General features: G+C 32.0%; 1 protein-coding gene and 1 pseudogene across 2 annotated transcripts; both read right to left on the bottom strand.

The window, feature by feature from the left end:
• Nucleotides 1-284: 284 nt before the first annotated feature.
• LOC145558607 (mediator of RNA polymerase II transcription subunit 32-like) lies at nucleotides 285-17,759 on the bottom strand. Its single transcript, XM_081619896.1, has 6 exons — nucleotides 17,644-17,759; nucleotides 17,521-17,547; nucleotides 17,359-17,420; nucleotides 17,023-17,077; nucleotides 2,607-3,056; nucleotides 285-586 (listed from the first exon to the last, which is right to left on the bottom strand). Exons 1-5 carry the CDS (start codon nucleotides 17,644-17,646, stop codon nucleotides 2,607-2,609), a joined length of 597 nt encoding a protein of 198 aa, XP_081476022.1. The 5' UTR covers nucleotides 17,647-17,759; the 3' UTR covers nucleotides 285-586.
• On the bottom strand, nucleotides 14,749-16,916 carry LOC145559240 (uncharacterized; annotated as a pseudogene). The gene is made up of 6 exons (XR_014092686.1): nucleotides 16,876-16,916; nucleotides 16,436-16,780; nucleotides 15,639-15,773; nucleotides 15,369-15,517; nucleotides 15,146-15,214; nucleotides 14,749-15,045 (listed from the first exon to the last, which is right to left on the bottom strand). The product of XR_014092686.1 is annotated as an uncharacterized LOC145559240 (transcript).
• Nucleotides 17,760-21,701: the final 3,942 nt, after the last annotated feature.

Genomic DNA, 21,701 nt, shown 5'->3' with positions numbered 1-21,701 from the left:
CTCATTTCCATGTTTTTTTTTTCTCTCTTTTGCAATAACTCCCTCTACTATTAACACAATAAATCACTTTCTCAATGTTACTGTTTTATTGAGCACAAGGGATTTTTTTTTTTTTGAAACTGAGCACAAGGGATATTGTGACAGCATTTCGCCGTCACAGATTTGGCAAGCTTGTAGTTAACCAGCGGATGGAAGTTATATCTAATGTACTAATGGTCAAACAACCAGAAAATTAGTGGCATGCACTAAATCACAAGAAGTCTTGCTAATTGTTACTCTTGTAATTAAGCAAGTCATGTCAGATTATAATCAGTAATTCAGTATAGTTTCAACTTTATAATTGTTTCCCCACAAATAGTTAAGAAAAATAATACACATACTGCAAAAGCTATTGCAATTTTTGTAATACAACCTATAGACACTACTAAGTTATGTGAGATCTTCCTGTATTAACCTGCAAATTCTTCCCAGCATATCTAACAAAATTCGGCACAAACCAAAGCGCTGATGTCTCAACTGCAGCGTATTTGTTGAGTCCTACAAACACCATGACCTCACTTGTGAAAACATTTGTGTCTTCTTTGATCTGCCAGTAAAAGAAATGAAAGAACAATTAATAGGTTAAGAGATCCATTAGAGTATAAAATTCCAAACTAAAATGGCATAGCTCATGCACAATAACGCGCATATGTTATTTCTACCATTTTAACCAGGTCCCCCTACTATAATATAGAAAGACAAGGAGTAGAATTATGCTTTTGACCAAAAAAAATATCGTATCAAATTCATTCAGCTGGACAGCAGATATAGCCTACTAAGATACCAGAATATACATCCATAACCAGAACAGAAGTATTCACCCTTCTCTCAGTTTACTTCTGCTGTTCTGCAAGTACTTCTACTAGTAAATTTAATCCTAGCACATAAGCTAGCTCATTGTGCGTATTTGGTACTGCTTGCTCCCATATCTCCTTTACAATTGAGCACTATAAGTTTTATGAAGGCGACAACAAAAAATAATAAACGAGAAAATCTGCAATCTTTAAGCTTCAGCACTCCTGTTCAAGGATGCCCCAGTTTCAGAAATAAGTTCTCCCCAGAAAGATTATAGAAATTACTTCATCCATCCCCTTTTACAGAAAGTGGGTTTAAAAACTGTTTTACAGAAAGTGGAAAAACGGACAGATAAATGAGAGTGGGTGGGTGTGGGCCAAATTTTAAAGAAGTAAAGGAAACAATATTACCACATAAGCAAGTTTAGTATTTAGTAAATGAAAGGACATAGAGCACTTGCCTGAATGTGAACATAAGACTAGCAAGTTTAGTATTTAGTAAATTGGCCTAGTTGAATACATAGTGCAAGAATACCTCTTATACAGTAAGAAATAGGTCTCTTACTACATATGTAATTCCTTTCAACTTTTGAAATATTCATCATAAACGGTAAACACTCACAAGCCCAAACATAACTTTACTATTGAGCTTGTGTATTTGTCTTAGAGACTTGCAAACTGGAAAGCAAACCAACATGGGAAAAAAAGAAATTGTCCTAAAACTTGAGAGTAAGAGAGAGAGAAAGAGGATGCAAAGTTCATCAGACACTCTAGCTCAGATTCTCAAATCCTTCTTCTATTCCTTGAACGGGTCCTTCCAAAGTTCCAACCCCCTCGAAGATTCAGTCAATCATGCTGGACTCAATCCTATCAAATTTCTTCACCCATTTCCTTTTAGGTGTCCCCATGTTGGAAACTTGGAAATGTTTCTGTTTACAAACTTAAGCAACCAAAAAAAAACAAAACCTGTTTCATTGACTTTCTTATCCAATTAACCTAAACATGACATTTTTGGGTGAAAAGGGAGGGGGTTACTGAGGTCATCAGGCACAACAATCCAACAAAACGTTTTCTCCTCGCTCCAGGCCCTAAAAAAACATTCTTCCTCACTGGGCGTCAAAACTGTATATATAACCCATGGGAAATGGAGCAGCTCCCACTGTGCTCTTCATTGGACCTCATCATCAAATTCGATAATAACAACCAAGATCTACATCCTTTCTCAAAATAGTCAGAAATAATTAATGCAGAAACCTATGACACAATAAGCATGCATAAAAGTAGTAGTATCAAGACTCTCAACTATATACAGAAACAGCTCATCATTTGTATACAGCAAAATATATTATTCATGGAGTCATGGGAGATTTTATCTTCCACAAAGTCCTCATGAGAAGATTTCCTTTTTTATAAGATCTATGAAAGTATTAATCATCATTTATGAACTCAAATGTGAGATGAAAATCTTATAACTGATACATGAAGCATCAACTTATGTAGGATAAGTGGATAACAGGTTTAGGCTTTTGTTCCCTTGTAATAACCTATCAGAGGCCTATTTGTACACAAGGTCATAAAGAAGAACTATTAACTAATTTGAGCTTCCCAAAGTCAATAATTACCATTTATAAATACATTTAATTAGTATCCTGATGAAAGTGCATCCATGAATGCTGCATAAAACCACTGTTTAGGATCCCAAGTTCTCATAGCACTATGCATTAGGTGTCTATGCTTCAAACAAAAAGACATTAAATTTCCAATCACACATACTTATTGAGCAGTATCCTCTGTGAACCTAGCATCAAAAGGAGCAGAAGAGTTGGGGTGGGACGACCCACCACTGCTTCCAGAACCCTGCTGCAATTCAATCACAAGCCATCTCACTGCTTTACTCATTTGTTCTAACCTTACAGCACTTATGGGTGGAAGACCAGCAATAGCCTGGCCAGGCTTCCCAGCCACTGAGCCAGTGGCCTCATCCACCAAACACTCTGATCCTATTCTCAGCTTAACAGACTCTACAAACTCCTCAGCTTGATCACAAGCCACCCTAAATAGTTCCCACCGCTGTTTAAAGCTCTCCAGGGCAGTATCTGTAATTGGTGTTTTGTAACTTTCAGATGCTTCTTGTGCCTCTAAGACCCCAGCAGCAGCAGAAAGAAATTCTTGATATGCAGAATTTAGGGCATCTACAATATTGTCCATTGGCACAATCTTGACCTGCACACATGCACAATACCCCAATGTTATTTAATTCACTAGTCTGAGATTGGGTACAGGTATGCAATTCAATAAAATCAGACAAAAAATGTACCACTTTCATGTATAATTTGATTGTTTTGGTTCAGCAGAGATTAGTGAATTATGTAAGGTTCAAAGGGGAATTAGCTAATAAAGTGACTATGCTCAGAGTTAATGAGCTTTATAAATGGTGACAAAGCACATCTAACATAACCCCTCCACATGTGATTTCCCTTCATTTCCTCTCTATCTAGCTTTCTTTACTCTTTCCACTATTTCTTCTTTCATATCAGAGGATAGAACGAACAACACCTAAATTTCATGACATGGCAACTTCTACCGGCATAGAATTTCTAAGGCAAAGACATGGTAATTCCATAGTTGAGTATATATAACATAAGTCTCAAATACTCGCAAAAGTCCAGCCTTAACTCAAGTTTTTACCAAAGTCCAGCCTTAAATAGCCATTGCCTTTTAGAATAAGCTACTAGTTGTAAACAGCTCATGTGGAAACATCAGAGTTCTTACACAATCTGCAAACCAGAAAACTGAGAAAAGCTCATTTCTCACTTTAATCTTGAACCTCCTCAGCAATCTTCTCCACCAACTACTCTTATAAAGCCAAGATATCTGCCAGACTGTTAAGAGTAATGGGATGGGTCTGGGCCTTACAAAAGCTGAAATTAGCAACATACCCATATTCCAGAAATAGATATCTAGCCAGGTTTCTCCCAAGAAAAATAAAAACGTATCAATATTGGGAAGCCAATTGGCAAATTAATAGGCCTTAAATTAGCAAGAAAACACTCCATTTCTCTTCTATTTTTTTCAACAGTACAGCAGTGATGAGTTAAAATACGATCCATAAAAGATACTTCATTGCTCTTGACGGGCAGCATGGGCGCAAATCATGCAGCGATCAAAATCAGTTTGGTTAGCTTTCAAGTTAGCTCATAAAAGCAACTATGATCCTAGTCATTCTTAGCCTCCCCACATGTCCTGATATAGTAGTCACATTGCTAATCTATATTCTATATTACATTACCACACTACGAACGTGACAACTACTTTCGGATGAACGGAGTATATTGCATATACGGTGACCGCTGGAGCCAACAAAATACTCCATTGCTCCACATTGTCACCTAAAAACCACCTTTCTTACAGAAAAAACCAACTTGGCATCAAAACATTCACCAGTCACTTTTCCAGTACAAATTATCATAAATCATAAACAATTTCATGGAAAAATCTTGTAATAAGCTCCCTGGAAAACATTATTTACCAATTTTTAATCCTAAAAATTCCCTTTTTCATAGTAATGTCTTAATATTAAAGGGTTCTGCAACAAAATAGTAACCAAATTTTATTCAATCATCAAATGTAATTCTTCCAGATTAAGAAAACGAATAGAAACATTATAGCATCGAAATTTCTAGTCAGCTCTTATTAAAACTATTAGTTCAATAACCCACTTCAGAAGAACCCTAAATTGATTTAACTGACAATAAAATTAACGATTAAAAGTAGATTGTGAAATTGATATTTAAAGGGTAGAAACGAAAAAAGAGCTTACCTCGGAATACGCTTCAATGGAGGAGAGAAAGCTCAGAAGACTCTTCAATGGAGGAAAGAGAGGGAACTAGGGAAGGGTGTAGCGATCCAGTGCAAATGAACATGAAAAATGCTTTGGTTGATAAAAAATTTGATTAGACTATTTTACCCTCTTTAAGTTACCATTTTTTTTTTCTTTTTTAATGTTGAAGAAGAAAAAAATTACCCAAAAGTTTTATGTGTAGCTAGCCAATCCACATTGTATAACTATGACCATTAGGGTTGATCATCGGTTCAAGACCCAGACCAAACCGAATATCGAAAATGAAAATTTTATGAACTGAAGACCAGACCGATTAAGCTAGGACCAAACTCGAACCAGATCGAAAGAATCGGTCCAAAACTCGGACTGGACCATTTTGGATTGTTTTAATAATTTTTTTAAAAAAAAGAATTCTAATTTTTTTTTAATATTTTTATGGAAAACAAGAAAAAAGTACAGGAAAATATACACTTTACGTCTTTTTTTTGTATATTTAGTACTCCCTCCGTTTTTTTTATATGCATCACTTTCCTTTTATGGGTGTTTTTTTTTAAATGCATGACTTCCTTATTTGGAAACTTTATACTATATTTTATCATTTCTCTCCCTTACTTTAACCCCACTTAAATTATTTTATTATTTCTCTCTCCTCTATGGTCCCCACTTATATAATAAAAATATCTACTCTCCCTCACATTCTTTCTCTTTCATGGTCCTCATCTTACTTATACTATAATAAATTATTCATCCACACACAATATTATATTACCCTTCTAAAACTTCGCGCATCACCAAGTGATGCATATAAAAAAAACGGAGGGAGTACTAAAAAGCTCATAAATTTAAAACTTTATGAGCTTATTAAAAATAATAATCTTAATCATTATTTAAGGTTTCATGCATATTTTAAAGGTAAATTTGATAATTATCACCATGTATTGTTGTCAAATTTGAAATTACCACCTCAAGGTTTTTTTTTTTTTTTTTTTTTTTAATCTTACCACCTAGTTTTTCCCAAAACTTTTAAAATCGTAAAAGTTTTGTGTAGAACGGACTCACGTGAGTTCGGTCATACAAACAGGAAAAAAATGTGGAAAAAACAAATCTTAATGATCAGAAATTAGATAATAATAGTCAGATATTAGATTATACTGGTCAGAAAATAGATTGTAATGGTCAGATATTAAATTATAAATATCATATACTATATTATAAATTTATATACTTCCTCCGTTATACATTATGTGCAACATTTTCCAAAAACAGAAGTTACACATTATGTGCAACAAACTGAAACTTTCCTATTTTAGTAAAAAAAAAATTGAATAAAATTACCAACATACCCTTACTAAAATTCAATTAACACATTAAAACATATATTATTAGGTTATTGATAATTCTAATTAATCTAATAATTTACACCTAATTCAACCCCAAACTAATCAGATTCATTCTTCCAAGTTCCAACCCCAATCAACCCTTGTACTTTCATTTCTCACCATCTCCTTCAACCATCTTCTTCATTCAACCATCACCTTCAATGGCAAACACCGTACCACCACCAAACCATCACCACCACCACTACCACCGTACCGATCTCCGATCCACTCTATCTTCATCTACCCATAAATTCCCCCTCTCTTTGTTCATCTCCCCTCATGCCCTCAAATTCAACAACCAGCTTCGTCGAAAGTCGCTGCCATTGTCATGCTTGCATTGTCGCCATCACCGCTTTCTCTCTCTTCCTTCTCCTTTTGTTTCATTTTTGTCACTAAAACTCAAATGTGAAGGTTTTATGGTCAAATTTAACCATAAAAATTCTAGATCTAGAATTTTAGTGGTTAAATTTGACCAAATAAAGCTTAAATTGATGATAGAGTCGGGTTTCATGGTGTTCAATTGATGTGTGAAGGTAATGGTTTTTCATTTGTATTATTAGGGTTGTTATTTTTGTAGGGTCGGGATGCATGGTGTTCGATTTTTCTGGTTGGAGGTGGTGGTTTTGGGGGTGGGTACGACTAATTAGGGAGGTAAGGTGGGTACAGCGATTTCGAGATGGTGGGTGAGGTTTTTTGGAAGGGTTTATTTGGTTATGGGTGGTTTTTTGGTGGTTTACGAGGTTGGCAAAAGTCGAGATCTTGGTGGTGGTGTGGTGGGTCTGTGGCTAAGGTGGTTTTCTTCGGTGGGGTGGGCTCTGAGCGGCCTGGTGTGCTGGGGGTGCGTGGGTGGATCGATGGGACGATTTGGTGGTGGTGTTGTGGGCGATCTAGTGGCTTGGTGGGTGGAGGTGTGGCGGGTTAATTAGTGGCCTGGTTGGTGGTGGTGTGGCGGGCAAGTGGCCTGGTGGATGGTGGTGTGGGTTGAATTAATTAATCATCCACTTTACTCTAATCACATGCCCCTACTTTGTTAATTAGGCTTTTCTATATTTTTTTTCTTGGGAAATGTGCACACCTCTTTGTTGCACATAATGTGTAACAGAGGAAGTATATCAGAAAATAGGTTAAATATATCAGAAATTAGAGTATAATGGTCAGGTATTAAAACCCCTCCTTCCTTCTTCTCTTTCTTTCTCCACAACAATTACTATCTTTCTCATCTTTCTCTGCAACTCACATTATTAGCTGCTGAAATCATGTAATTTGAATCGATTAGTATTTTGTTGATTAGAGAAAGCGAAGAAGGAAGTGAAGAAAAGCAAGTGGTTGACGTTGTTAATGGCAGAGTTCAAGAATCATTTCTCTATCAAAAGCAAATCGAGCTCGAAATTTAAGCTTTTACTCAATGGTTTTACTCATCAATGGCAAAGTTCAATGGCGGAGTTCGAAATTCGAGCTGTTAATGGCGGAGTTCAATGTTTTACTCATCAATGGTTTTACTCGAAATTTGAGCTTTTACTCCATTAACAGAAGGATAATGGCGGAGTTCAATGTTTTACTCATCAATGGCTTGCTGCTTAGCTTCTCGATCTCTTAATACCGCAATTAAAATTAAGGTCTGGGTTTGGGCTCTTTGGTCGGTGGTGGTGGAGTTATGGTGGTGGTGGTGGACTCACGTGAAACAGACTCACACAAAACCTTCTGTTTAAAATTTCCACCACTTTTACACATGACGTCATCATGGGACCTATATTTGTGTTTTCTCTCTCTTTCCTCGATTTCTCCTGTTCTTCTACTCCCTTCTTTCTATTTCATCTCTTAAATTTGATTTCAATTACACAAATTTCGCAAATTAGGTTATAATTTCTACAAATCTAACCTTCAATGAATTGAATTGATTATTTTAATTAGGGTTTGGGTAATCAATTTGGGGGTTTTGCTAAAATCGAAAAAATAGGATTTGTGAAATGAAAATTAGAGTTTATATTAGGTATGAATTGCATGATTTGTAGCTTACATTGTTCCAGCAACAACAAAATAACCCCAATTGCATGATTTAATTGTGTTTTTGTCCCAATTACTTGTTTAATTGTCCAATTTTCATTTCATAAACCTGAATTTTTCAATTTTAGCAAAACCCCCAAATTGATCAAAATTTTAGCAAAAACCTTGAGGTGGTAATTTCAATTTTGCCTACTATACATGGTGGTAATTATCAAAATTTCCTATTTTAAATCAAAGTATCGGTTCGGTCCAAGACCGGTTTTTATAGGGTTTTGAACCGGATTGGACCGAAGACTGGGAAAATAAATTTCTAGACCCAAAGACCATTTGGTCCGGTCCGGTCCGGACCGATTTGTGAACACCCCTAATGACCATGTTTGTTTATAGAGTAAGACATTGTTCTCTTCACCTAATTTACAATACATATTACGCAGTACATGATATCGAATAAAAATTTCAGCTCAATATAAATAAGTTAAATTCAACAAAATAAGTTTTAATTAGGTTAAATACTTAAGTTTAACATAATTATTTCAATCCAATAAAAATAATTTCATTTCAACAAAAATATAAGGTGAGGAGAACATGGTTTCTTGTTCATACATATCCATAACCTCATTTATTTAAAAATTAAACTTTATTTTGTGCATAAAAAATTCCTAATTCATTATACAAATAATATCGATCAATTTATAAAAAATTGATCTCATTTGTCTATTTAAGTAACTTCTTTTATTTTGTTTTAACTATTTATAACTAATACTAAAATAGCAACCGCTGACATTACCCTATCTTAACATCACCCTATCTTAAAAATAGACACATGTCATGCTATTATTAAAAATCTATAACTAATACTAAAAAAAGCAACCGCTGACATCATTATATCCTAAAAATAGACACATGTCATGCTGTTATTAAAATTTTTCTCTCCAAAGCTATAAATAAATGATTTCATCATTTTATGATTTTTATCTTTTTAATTGAAATTCTAATCAGCTAGATTATTATTAATATCGATTTTCAGAAAAAAAATCTATTTCCTCTAACAATAATATATTAAAATATTCTTCCACATGGACCTCAGGTACCCCTTTTAGGCTTTCATTATTCAATTTTTCTACGAGCTTAATTTTTTTTTTTAAAATTTTGATGTATTATTTGTTTTGGGATTTTTATTTTTATTTTTATTTTTTTTGAATTTTGGTATAAAAAAATAAACAAATTTAGAAAATTTTATATGTTCAAATCAATCTAGTTATTTATAAGAGAATAACTTTACCTTTTTTTTTTTTACAAGACTGCCCTAGTAATAGTTTTTATTTTTTATTTTTTTATTGAAGTAACCCCCATATATTTACAATTAAGGTACCCTCATTTGATCATCCACCGTAGTTTCCATTACTTGATTACTTGCTTAATATATGTGAAGTGGTTAGGCTATCATTATTCTAGCTTCTAATTCTAAATCTATAAATTTTGTTGACTCTTTAAAATTAAATAAAAAAAATGAAGAAGAACAACAATAACTATTCCAAGTAGCTTCAAATAACTTTCATCATCAATATTTTTGCTTTGGGAATTTGATATATCTCGTGTAATACTCATGGTTCATAATTGAGCTGGCCTAGGTGTAGGGAATAATTTCAAGCTTTAATCTCACTAGCTTGAACCCCACTGTGATCATACACTAAAGTACGGTGGCGTCCAAAAGGGAAGAAGATAGAGCAAAAGAGTCGTTAACAAGTTTTAGGAACTTGCAAACCGTTCACAGGGTGAAGGTTACACCCCTTAACGATCCAAGAGATCGTCAACTCCATAAGGTCTAGAACCAAATAAGGGTTCGGGGATGAAGGTACAAATCCAACCTAAAAGAGATTGAACCTGCCCTAATAATAGGCCTCTACTTTATTCTGATCGTATTCATGTGCGCTTTCTGACTAACATGCAATCATTAAGATTAAGCCTAAACCTGTTTAATCTATGTTGGTTGAATATAAATGCACAAACAAATCTATTATTGGCGATCACTTGAAATTATAATCACATTAACCCTAAATAAGATTATTAATTATCTTATTAAGCGTGATTACAAGTATTAATTCCCTTTAAACATGCAATAAAGGTGTGATCAAGCAATAAATAAAATATCAAACAACATAATAATAAATAATCATAACAATAATTATAATAACAATAATAATCCTCATAATCATAAATTATAACAATTATAATCATAATCATGTTCACGTTAATATTAAAGCATAATAATAGCAAGATCCTAGGCATGATACTAACAAGATTAATAACAAACCCTAGCATGTCACTAAGCATTAAAAATCAAAGCTTTAACCCTAACATGATACTAACAATCATAAATATTAGGAAGAATATAGGAAGCATCGTAACAATCATATTTAATATTAAAATTACCCTAGACATGATACTAGGAATATCATAATAACAATATAAACATGATTTCTACATCATAACATCAATTAATCAATTAAAGTACTTACTTTGATGCCTCGTACCTCTTTCTAATAACAAAATACACACGTTAGTAACTTCAAGGAAAATAATAATCAAACAATTAAATTAAATAATTGAAAGAGAGATTTGGGACCAAACCCTCAGAAATTAAACCTTTCACGTCTAGGGCGAAGGCAACTTCGAATATGGCTAGGTGTTTCTAGATCTTGTGAATCAGGAATTTTGTATGAAAAAGCAAAGTAAGAAGAAAGAGAAAGAAACAATTGAATGATTAAGAGAATGCTAATTAAAACTGATTGTAGATGAGAACTCGTGAATGATGAGAATTGGTGAATCAAAACGGAGTTTTTAATACGTTATTTATAGAGAAAATCAGCCAAAAAGATAAAATAAACAAAACAGAGTCTGACGCACAAAAACAGATCTGGCGCAAACCCTGGCTAACTGGCGCCAGGCACCAACACTAGCGCCAGGCGCCAGGCCTGGTTCCAGACGCCAAGCCTAATTTTAACGCGTTTTCGAAAATCAGATAAGTTTGCCGTACTAGAGGATAAAATCATATAATTTCCTTGAAAATGCTATTTGATTTTGATTAAAACTCTGAAAAGTCAACAAAAGTCAATTTATCAATGCTAATTGAATTAGGAATGAAAAGAACCTTCTAGAAGAATCTAGAAGACTAAAACCATTCCTAATTACATTAGGAATGATAAACCATATTAGGCTCTCCCCTAGATCATTGGGCCGTACATAAAGCTCAAACCGGGCCCAGTTTAGCAAATTGGCCATAACTTCCTCAATATTCATCGGAATTGGGCTTATAATATATCGTTGGAAAGGTATTTGCAAGCCTCATCCAACTACACTACTATTGGACCCATATCATGGACCAACCAAACTGGATTGGCTGTTTTCTTAAAATAAGTTTTCAAAAACAGAGAGAAGATAAAAGAAATTAAAACTATCCGCAACACTGGACTTTCCACACTTTCACTTCATTCGATTATGATTCGACGCGAAAGGTACTCATCACTGGGTTTGGTTTTGGGGAGACACAAATGGGTGTCTACACTAGGTTACTGGTTCAAGTTGTTACTCAAATGGCAATATGGTAAATATTTGTCTTGAAAGTTGTGAATAATAATATTCTAAAATGTTAACGTTTTTTTTTACGGAATAATAATATTTGTCTCATGCGGCACAATAAATCAAGAGTTGTGTTGCACTATTACTAATTGAATTTGAATTGTAGCTCACAATAAATCAATAGTTGCAATTGCAATTGCTTACCAACACACTTATTCGCCGGTTTGCAAGAGCAAGACCAATCATTGACTGAATATCCCCGCTTCTTTAATGGACACGCTAGTTCACAATTTGAAGAGTATCGCTTCTCAATAGTGGACTTGAATTCATCGTCGTTAATTGAATAAAAATGCTCTGCTGAAATCAACATCGAAGTCATTTGCCATCATGCTCAGCCGAAATCAACATCGGAGCCGAAATTAACATCGGAGTTCGCCAAGGAAACTAACTTCGCACGCTAATTAACGGTCTTTTCCAAGACGTTTCACACTGTATAAGTTGAGAAAAACATGACATCCAAATTTTGCCCTTACTTTTCAGCGAAAATGGACAAGCGTACCCTTTAAGTTACAAGTATTAGTTACTCAAATTGAGTAACTTGAATTTACTCGTTTATAATTCTTGTTGGCAACCACTTCATTGATGAGATATGCAAATCCATCAAAACATCTATGATGAACTTTATATCAAGCTTTTTATCCTTGAAGCCATCTATAAGACCATCTCCAATGGTGAGAGTCAAGTTTGAGTATTGAAATACAAAATGAGTTGTTTTTTTAGCTCCTATGGTGATATACCATACTCACTTTTCAATTTAGCAACTCATGTAAATAAGCTAAAATACGGTCCCTGAACTATGGCATTAGTTGCATATTTGGTCCTTCGTCTTTCAAATGAGGCAAATTGGTCCCTCTACCACTCTTACCTCACCATTTCTGGTGGAGGAACTTTTGAGTCAACAAAGTTTGGGGATGTGTGCTGCCAACTAAGCAAAAGTTAAGGGACTTATCCTAGTTAGCATTTGTTTAGGGATAATAAATCATATATTTTTTTTTGTCAGCTACTAATATTTATTATTTATTGTGACATACCCAATTTTTTTTTATTTTTTAAAAAATTAAATGACTTTTTTTAAAAATATGTCTTAAAGAATTAAAGAAGAAAATTAAATATGACTTAAAAAATTAAATACTTCGACTTTCTTTCAAAAAAAAAATTAAATACTTTGAATTAAAGAAATAAAAAAAAGGAAAAATAAAGAAAGAAGGGAATAGGAAAAAAAATTAAAAAAATAAAAAAAAAGGGTCAGCCCTCTTTTCTTCTCTTTTGGTTTAGCTGCTCTAATGGGGGAAACAATCCCCTACTTTGCACCTCATTAACGATCATCTGCAATCACCATCTTTTAATTCCAGCCTTTGATTTATTTTGTGATTTAATCTTGGCCTCCTAATTTTATTAATTCTATACAAGCTCATGACGCAATATAGTTCGGTCGAACTGGAGGTTTGGGTTGCATGGTTGATTAATGACGATGGTGACTGGCGGAGATGGGGTTGTGATGTGTTTGTGGCAGGTTGTTGGTGATGTGGGGTTAGAAAAGGTGAAAAATCCTATAGTTTCTTTTTCGAAAATTCTATAGTTTTATTAATGCAAATCATAACCAAAATATTAATGTTGATGAAAAAAAATTAATGTCAGTTAAAAGATTCTTTTTTAAATAAAAACTGACAAAAAAAAAAAAAAAAATTAATGAATCATGGTTCCTAAATTTTTGCTAACTAGGATAGGTCCCTAAACTTTTTTTTATACATAAAATATTATTTTATTTTTTGTCACATGGGCACTTTGGTCCTTAAATTTTGGTGACTCATCTTTTTTCCACCGGAAAAGTAAGTTATGGGTGATTGAGGGACCAATTTGCTTCGGTTGAAAGATGAGGGACCAAAATGCTACAAATACTAAAGTTGAGGGATCGTATTTTAGCTTAACTCGCAACTCATGTGAAGTCTAATTTTTCAATGGTGAAACTCTCTAATATATACAAATGTTACTTTCAATTTATGGTCCACCAAATCCATTTATTTTTTAATATCAAATATTGCAAGATTAAAAAATAATAAAAAAAAGTAAAAACTTAAATAAATTACAGAATATATTAGAATATTGACAAGGGACCCACACTTTTTGTCAAATGAGACTCAAAGTTGAGTATCTAAACTTAACAACTTTCTTTTGGAGTTGCTAAGTTTAGATACCAACTTATTGATATATATTGCAAAAAAATACTCTCTCTCTCCTAAAAATACTCACTTGAGTCTCACTATTGGAGAAGGTTTAAAATAGAGAGTCAACCTCCTTCACACAACAGTATGTACTTTCTTAAGGATAAAGAAAATAAAATTTAAAAGTCCTTTATACTTTGTTTGGATAGAAGGAAAATTAAATAAGAGAAGAGAAAAGGAGGAGGAAAAATTTTCTTGTTTGGGTAAAGGTTATGGGGGGTAAGGAACGGAAGGAAAGGGAACGAGGGATCGCTGAGGAGGTTCGAGGTTAAAGTGGAGCTCACTTTTCCCTTTCCCCTTCCTGTTTCTCTTCTCTACTCGTCCTCGTCTTTTCCTTCCCTGTATTTCCTTCCTTCTTTGTTCGTTATCCAAAAAAAAAAAACATTTTTAAGATAAACTAATATGTTAAAGAAAGAAAAATACTATCTCGATACTTTTATAATGTCATTCTACTCACTTATTATACATACGTGACTTAAAAAGAGTGAATAAATGAATATGAGTGGTGTAGAATAGAGTAGGAGAGATAAGTGTAAGAAAAAAGTGAATAAAATGAAAACAGTATGATAAGTGATATTATGTGGAGTTGAAATGGTAAGATGGTAAATGGGGTATGCCAAATAGAATAATAAAGCAAAGAGAGCAAAACATAATAGATCAACCAAAAATTTAAAAAAAAAAAAATTGAATGGAACCAAAAAGAACATAGGGAGTGCATGAAAGAAAAGGAAAGGAAAAAAAAAAGAAGATAGAACTAGCTAGATTAAACAAAATAAAAGAAGTATTAATAAAGCTTCTCAAATAACATATCATATTGTTTTCAAAAAAAAAATAAAATAACATATCATATTAATGCTTAAATTTACTGTCTTGCAAAGTATGATAATACATTAATATGTAGGACAATGGCCCTTTATTTATTGTAGCACTAGATCTAAATGCAGAGTGCATGCTAAAACCTTTAGAAAATAAAGCATAGGTGATAATCATCTCTAAAAAAAAACGCATATTCAGCTTTCAGGTAGACATCAATCTGCTCAAATTTGATTCCAAGACATCCCATAGTTAGAATTCTTCAAGGCTCAAACTTTCCCACGAGAAATCCTTCGTCACAGCCAATAACAATCCTAACACATTGAACCCAAAATTATGATTAGTAATTTGATATATATATATAATTATAGAAATTGAAGTTTTTCAAATAAAGGATAAGCTTGATGGTCTTACTGGCTGGAAATGTTGTCATATTTTAGTATCCACACTCGTCCAAGACTCTGATCAAGGGTCTTCTCCAGCCTAAATTTACAGGAATTTGATTATATCATTAAGAGCAATATACAAAAATGAAATTGTGTGAAAATGAAAATATATATATGTTGCTTTAAGAAATAAAAACCACAACAAAATAAATTAATAAATAAAAAATGTTTGAAAGGAGTAAGAATCTTACTTGTAAGTGATTGCATTCCAAATTTTAACTGTTTTGTCCTCAGATCCACTAAAAATGAGCGGAAGGTCAGGATGAACTAGAACGGTAGACACATTGTGTGTGTGCCCTTTTAACACGTCAACACAATTCATATTTTCATAGTTCCATACCTAATTTTTACATGCTATCATAAATTAGATTTTCTTTGAATTGAAATCATAATGTATGAAAACTATAACATATATCAATATATCATAATATTAGTGTAATAAGCATAAGAGTATGACTAACCTTCATGGTAAAATCATCTGAACCAGTGAGTATATAGAGTTTATTATCACTTGTTAAGTAATATTCAACGCAATTAATTCCAGTGTTATGGGCAGCTACTGATTGGATTGGGTTCGAGTTGTCAAGATTCCATATCTATATTAAGAAAAGAGATAATAAGGTCAAAATAAATACAAGTATAATTAATAACAAAAATAGACTCAATTATAACTCGCTCTATTGCACAATTCTGAATATATGTTAATTCTCTACATCAATGTTTCACAACTCTGATCATGATAATCATTACATATGTCATATGGTCATAACTCCTAAGGGCCTTTTCGGCCAAAACCTCTCACAGGTCCAACCTGATCCGGGTTAACGGGTTAGACAATTTGGGAGGGGGGGGGGGGGGAGGGAAGGGTAAGGGAATCCCCACCCCAAATTTGCCTCTAGTGGGGTTTGATCCCACAACCTTTTGGTTACAAGGTGACAAACTACTACTAGACCAAGCTTAGCTTTGTAAAGAGAGAGTCCACTTCTCATTTCCAAATGAGGTTTCATTCCAAAATCATATGGCATAAAATTAAGTGTTATACTACGTATATTTACGTATGATCATAACTCGTATGTAGTCAGGGGCGGATACAACATGTATCAAGGGTATGCCTTTGCATACCCTGCAACTACATTAAATTAAAATTTGGTGTAACTTTTTAGCAATAAGTGTAGTGTTTTTTAGTCTTTTCTATAAGTATATAATTGTGCACACCCTTTATATGAATCCTAAATACGCCACTATATGTAGTACGTACCTTAATGGAGCCATCAAGAGATACACTAACAAATTGTTATGGTCAATCGGGTTGATAGCAACCTGCATCACATAATGTTTGCTTCCTATGAAGGTTCGAGTACAAACCCAATCGTTTTCCCAATCCCAGAGCTTGATTTGTTTGTCGTCGGACGCGGTTAAGACATATGGAAGACTGGGATGAACAACAATGTCCCTCACATAATCTTCATGTGCTGTAAACTCCTTGACCTTCTCTTCAGTTTTGTAGTCATACACTCGGATCATTTTGTCATCGCTCCCTGTTATTATCCAATCCTTTTGTGCTACAAATATTGCTGACCTCACTGTCAAAATCAACACATCGCTACTTCATTAACGAGACATAAAATATATGGCGTACCAAGTAAAAGTTTGATACACCCGGGTATATATAATAGGCTCTCAGGGAAAATCGAAGACATGCCTGGTACATTGGTAGTAACCTCGAACGATTTCTCCATGCTCTGAGAGAAAAAGATGAGAAATTAAATAAGTAGTAAACTTCAAACAGAAAGTAAAATAGCAAATGAAAAATCAATTTGTAGTATGATACTTCTCGATTATTACCTTTGATTGATAGTTCCAGATTTGGACTGTTCCTGAGTAAAGACCAACCAAGACCCTGCATATTTTAGGGGATTATGAATTATTTTTACTAGGAAGATATATTTTAGTTTCATTTATCTATTGATTAAAGTATGTCAATACCTTTTTAACATGCTACGTATATATAACGATTTTTTAATGTACAATTCTAAATGTATAAATTTCACTTGCTTTTTATATGCGTTATTATAAAGACTAAATAAATAGTTTGTTTTGTTGATTCTATGCAAAAATATGATAAATCTTACAGGGCACACGAGTTAAATAGAATGGTTGAAAAATCGTTCGTTAAATTACCATGGCTGCACTGGATGAAGGTCCAATGACTTTACTCTAGCGGATTTTTGAGTGAACTCGGTCTGAAAATAGCAAACTTGCATTAAGACTTACAAATTGCATAAAATAGAGATTACGAAAATTTAGATTATTTTTAGTGAAAAAGATGTAAAGACGTATCACCTGGAATTCATTAGTGCTTATGAGAGACTGCAAAAAAAACAAAGAAAGATACTTATGTAGTTAGATTAAAGGCACCAAAAAAAAACACACACACAAGAAGAAATAAGATGCATTATAAATTACCATTTTTATTTCTTAAATGTGGAAATACACTTGAAATAAAATAAAATCCTTATTTGAAGTTTACAATTTTGTAGAAGAAATGAGAAATAATAGACAGAATGTATTGCATGAAGTTGCAACAAAGTAAGGTGGCTATTTATACTATTTATCACGACAACTAGAATAACGAGTTTTAAAAAAATAAGGTAACTTATTATTGTCATCATCAAATATATTATAAACCGTTGGATTAGTTATTTGTAAAAATGAAGGGTGGATATTCAAGTGTGTGATGTTGCGTAATTAATGTGCTACTGCTATTAAAAGAAAAGTCTTTTTAGGCTCCTTTGATACATCCTCTACTGTTCCACACCTAATAATCCAGCTATATGATTAAACTTGTTAATATTTTCTTAAAAAATATTTTTCATGTTTATGGGATTAAAATTGTTATTAAATTAGTTTTAAACTATTAGATAAAATTCCTAATCTCAAAAGATAATATTTTGTATTTAATTAATTTAAACTTTAAAATCTCATTCGTCAATTTTGCTTACGTGGCATTTGAATTATTTAATTGTAACAGAAATTAATAATATCTTATTTAATTGGCTACAACTTACATTTATAATCCTATATGGCGCGCTAAGAAAATTAAATCCTACGTGGCACTCTAAAAACTCGGGGAAAAACTCCCCTTTATATATATACTAGTTTTGTGCCCCGTGCGATGCCCGGGTTGTTTATTGAATTATAAAATAAATTTTTAATCTTTATACGATTTGCTAGATTGTGAAGTATATTATTTTAACCGATTAGTATATATTATAAATGCATGTTTTACGCTTTGAATTTTTAAGAATTATAATCTAATAATTTTTTTAATAAAATTATAATTGAATTTGTACATTTGAAATATTGGTAATTTATCGAAAATAAAACTAATTTTATCCTAAAATTTTATTCAAATAGAATTCTAAATTAACTTTTTTTATTTATCTTATGAGGTCTATTTAAATCTATCCAACGTGGCGCGACACTTGGCAAAAAGTTAGAATACCAAGTGTCGCAGCCTCGTGACCTGGCTAAAAGTTTAGCTTCATATATTAAACTAATTTTATCTTAAAAGTCTATCCAAATAAAATTCTAAATTAACTTTTTTTATTTATCTTATGAGGTCTATTTAAATCTATCAAACGTGCCGCGACACTTGGCGTTCGACACTTGGCAAAAAGTTAGAACGCCAAGTGTCGCAGCCTCGTGACTGGCTAAAAGTTTAGCTTCATATATTAGTTATATGATATTAGATTTAATGGATTTCTTTAGATAAACACTTATATTACACTTTTTTTTTTTTTTTTTAATTTTTTTAACACCATTTACATAAGAGATGCATTTTTATCATTTTTTTGGTCAATACATACTCGAAGCCAAACAAAAAAAAAAAAAAAAAAAAAAAAAAAAAAAAAACACTCTAATTTTTATTTAAAACGATACTACTTCAGTTATAAATAACTCAGTAAAAATTGATATCAATGCCACCCTAAATATAAATAATTAAATACTGGTACTCCGCATTGAAAAAAATTACTACGTATAAAATGCCAATAATTGATATTATAAAATTTTATAATTACGAGAAGGTATTGTGTGAATTTGGTTCAGTGATACATTATTACTGCGCATTATATTCATGCACTTCGTATTTTTCAACCTTTCCATACTTTGTTAACGTAGCAAGTCTTCAATGACAAAGACAATCCACCATTTCTACTACAAAGTAGACCTCTCTCCTCTTGCAGGTAATGAAACTATCAATAGTGATTCTCGCAAACAGACCGTTGGCAAGTTATAATCCGAGTGCTCTCAATCTGCTACTCATTTGATTACTACCTCCGTTTTATATTACTTGAAACACAGGAATATTGTATGTCTCACAAATAATAATACTCCTTTGTTGCGAGTATTATTGTATGTCTTCTATATTAGATAATGCTAAATTAAAGATTAAAAATTAAAGGAAAAAAAAGGAAATATTTTTTAGAAAAAACCTTTTAAAACAACTTATCAGTTATTTGTGAAATAAAGACTTTTACATTTTTTAGCAAGTTAAAACCTGATTTCTATTTTTTTTTTTTCAAAGACAACCAAACTTCACTTTCTGACGTTGACTTGACTATTCCCAATGTTTACCCCCATGTACAACAGGTCAACAGTACAAGTCACATTTTTTTTTTTTTTATTACTATACACACTCCCTTTATTCTAATTTCCCTCTTTTTCTCTCTCACTCAATCAAAAAGATAAAAATTAGTAAAAAACTTATGTAGGAGACTAGGAGAGTCTAAAGTATGAGTGGTTTTGAGGTATAAACTTACCCTAAATTCATATTACTCCCTCCCTTTTTTACTCTATAATTTTTAATTTACATCACTTTGATCAGTACATTTGTCCAAAGATAACTTTGATCATTAATATCTTTACTTGTTTATTAATAAAATTAGATGAAGCCCGTGCGATGCACGGTTTATAAGTATTTTTTTTTAAAAAAAAGAAAAAAATATTTTTCATATTTATGTGATTAAAATTGTTATTATATTAGTTTAAAAATATTAGATAAAATTCCTATTTCAAAAGATAATAATTTGTATGTAATTAGTTTAAACTTAAAAATCTCATTCACCAATTTTGCTTACGTGGCATTTGAATTATTTAATTGTAAAAGAAAATAATATTCTCTTATTTAATTGGCTACAACTAAAATTTATAATCCTACATAGCGCGCTAAGAAAATTAAATCCTACGTGGCTCTCTAAAAACTTGGGAAAAACTCCCCTTTAAATATATACTAGATGAAGCCTGTGCGATGCACGGTTTGTTTGATTTTTTTTAAATAATTTTTTTTTTTTGTATGTATGAGCCTAAAATTTGTTATATATTTAGATAAAATTCCTAGTATTAAAATATAATATATAATATTTAATTAATAACTTAAAAATCTCATTCGCCAATTTTGCTTACACGGCATTTAAATTATTTAATTCTAAAAATAACTTAAAAATTTCATTCGCCAATTTTGCTTACTTGGCATTTAAATTATTTAATTCTAAAAAAAATTAATAATCTCTTATTTAATTGGCTACTACTAAGATTTATAATCCTACATGGCGCGCTGAGAAAATTAGATCCTACGTGGCTCTCTAAAAACTCGGGAAAAAACTCCCCTTTATATATATACTAGTTTTGTACCCCGTGCAATGCCCGAATTGTTTATTGAATTGTAAGATAAATTTTTAATCTGTATATCAAATTTTAAAATATATTATTGATACAAATTTTAATTATAATTTGTACATCTGAAATATTGGTATTTTATCGAAAATAAAACTATAAACTAACAATTTTATCTTTTCTATCCAAATAGAATTCTAAACTAACTTTTTTTTATCTTGTAAAGTCTATTTAAGTCTATCCTACGTGGCGCGACACTTGGCGTTCTAACTTTTCGCCAAGTGTCGCTGGTTCGTGTCCTGGCTAAAAGTTTAGCTTTATATATTAGTTATATGATATTAGATTAGATTAGATTATCAATAAATAAATAAATTATGAAAATAGACGTTGTAATTATCTAAAGATATATTACACATTACAAAGTAATATTTAATCATTTTATAAAATTAAAAATTTAAATCAAACAGAGCATGTAAATAGTGAATAAGTAAATAAATGATGCAAATATTAAAAAACGGAGGGAAATATTTCGTAATACTTTGGTGTTATAGGCCTTGTTTGATAATTATCTAGTAACATTGATACAGTAGTTTATATTAATTAGTCTAACTAGCTTATTGTATTAATTGGTTTGATTAGGTAGATGTGTAAAAGTATTTGGTAAATAACTACTGTACTTCGTATGAAGTATTAATTATTATTGTAGCTGTTTTAGTGAACGTATGTAATACAAAGTAGTAATTTAAAAAAGTAAATGTTCAATAATCTAATTATCAATCTAAAATAGCTCTAGTTTTTTAGTATTGTATTTTCATAAAGTGTTTTATGAGACCAATAACTCAAAATAC

Source organism: Chenopodium album, chromosome 9 (genome assembly GCF_948465745.1).
Source record: "Chenopodium album chromosome 9, dcCheAlbu1.1, whole genome shotgun sequence".
Lineage (NCBI taxonomy): Eukaryota > Viridiplantae > Streptophyta > Magnoliopsida > Caryophyllales > Amaranthaceae > Chenopodium > Chenopodium album.
The sequence above is the reverse complement of the archived record's forward strand: the minus strand, read 5'-3'. Positions and strand labels throughout refer to the sequence as shown.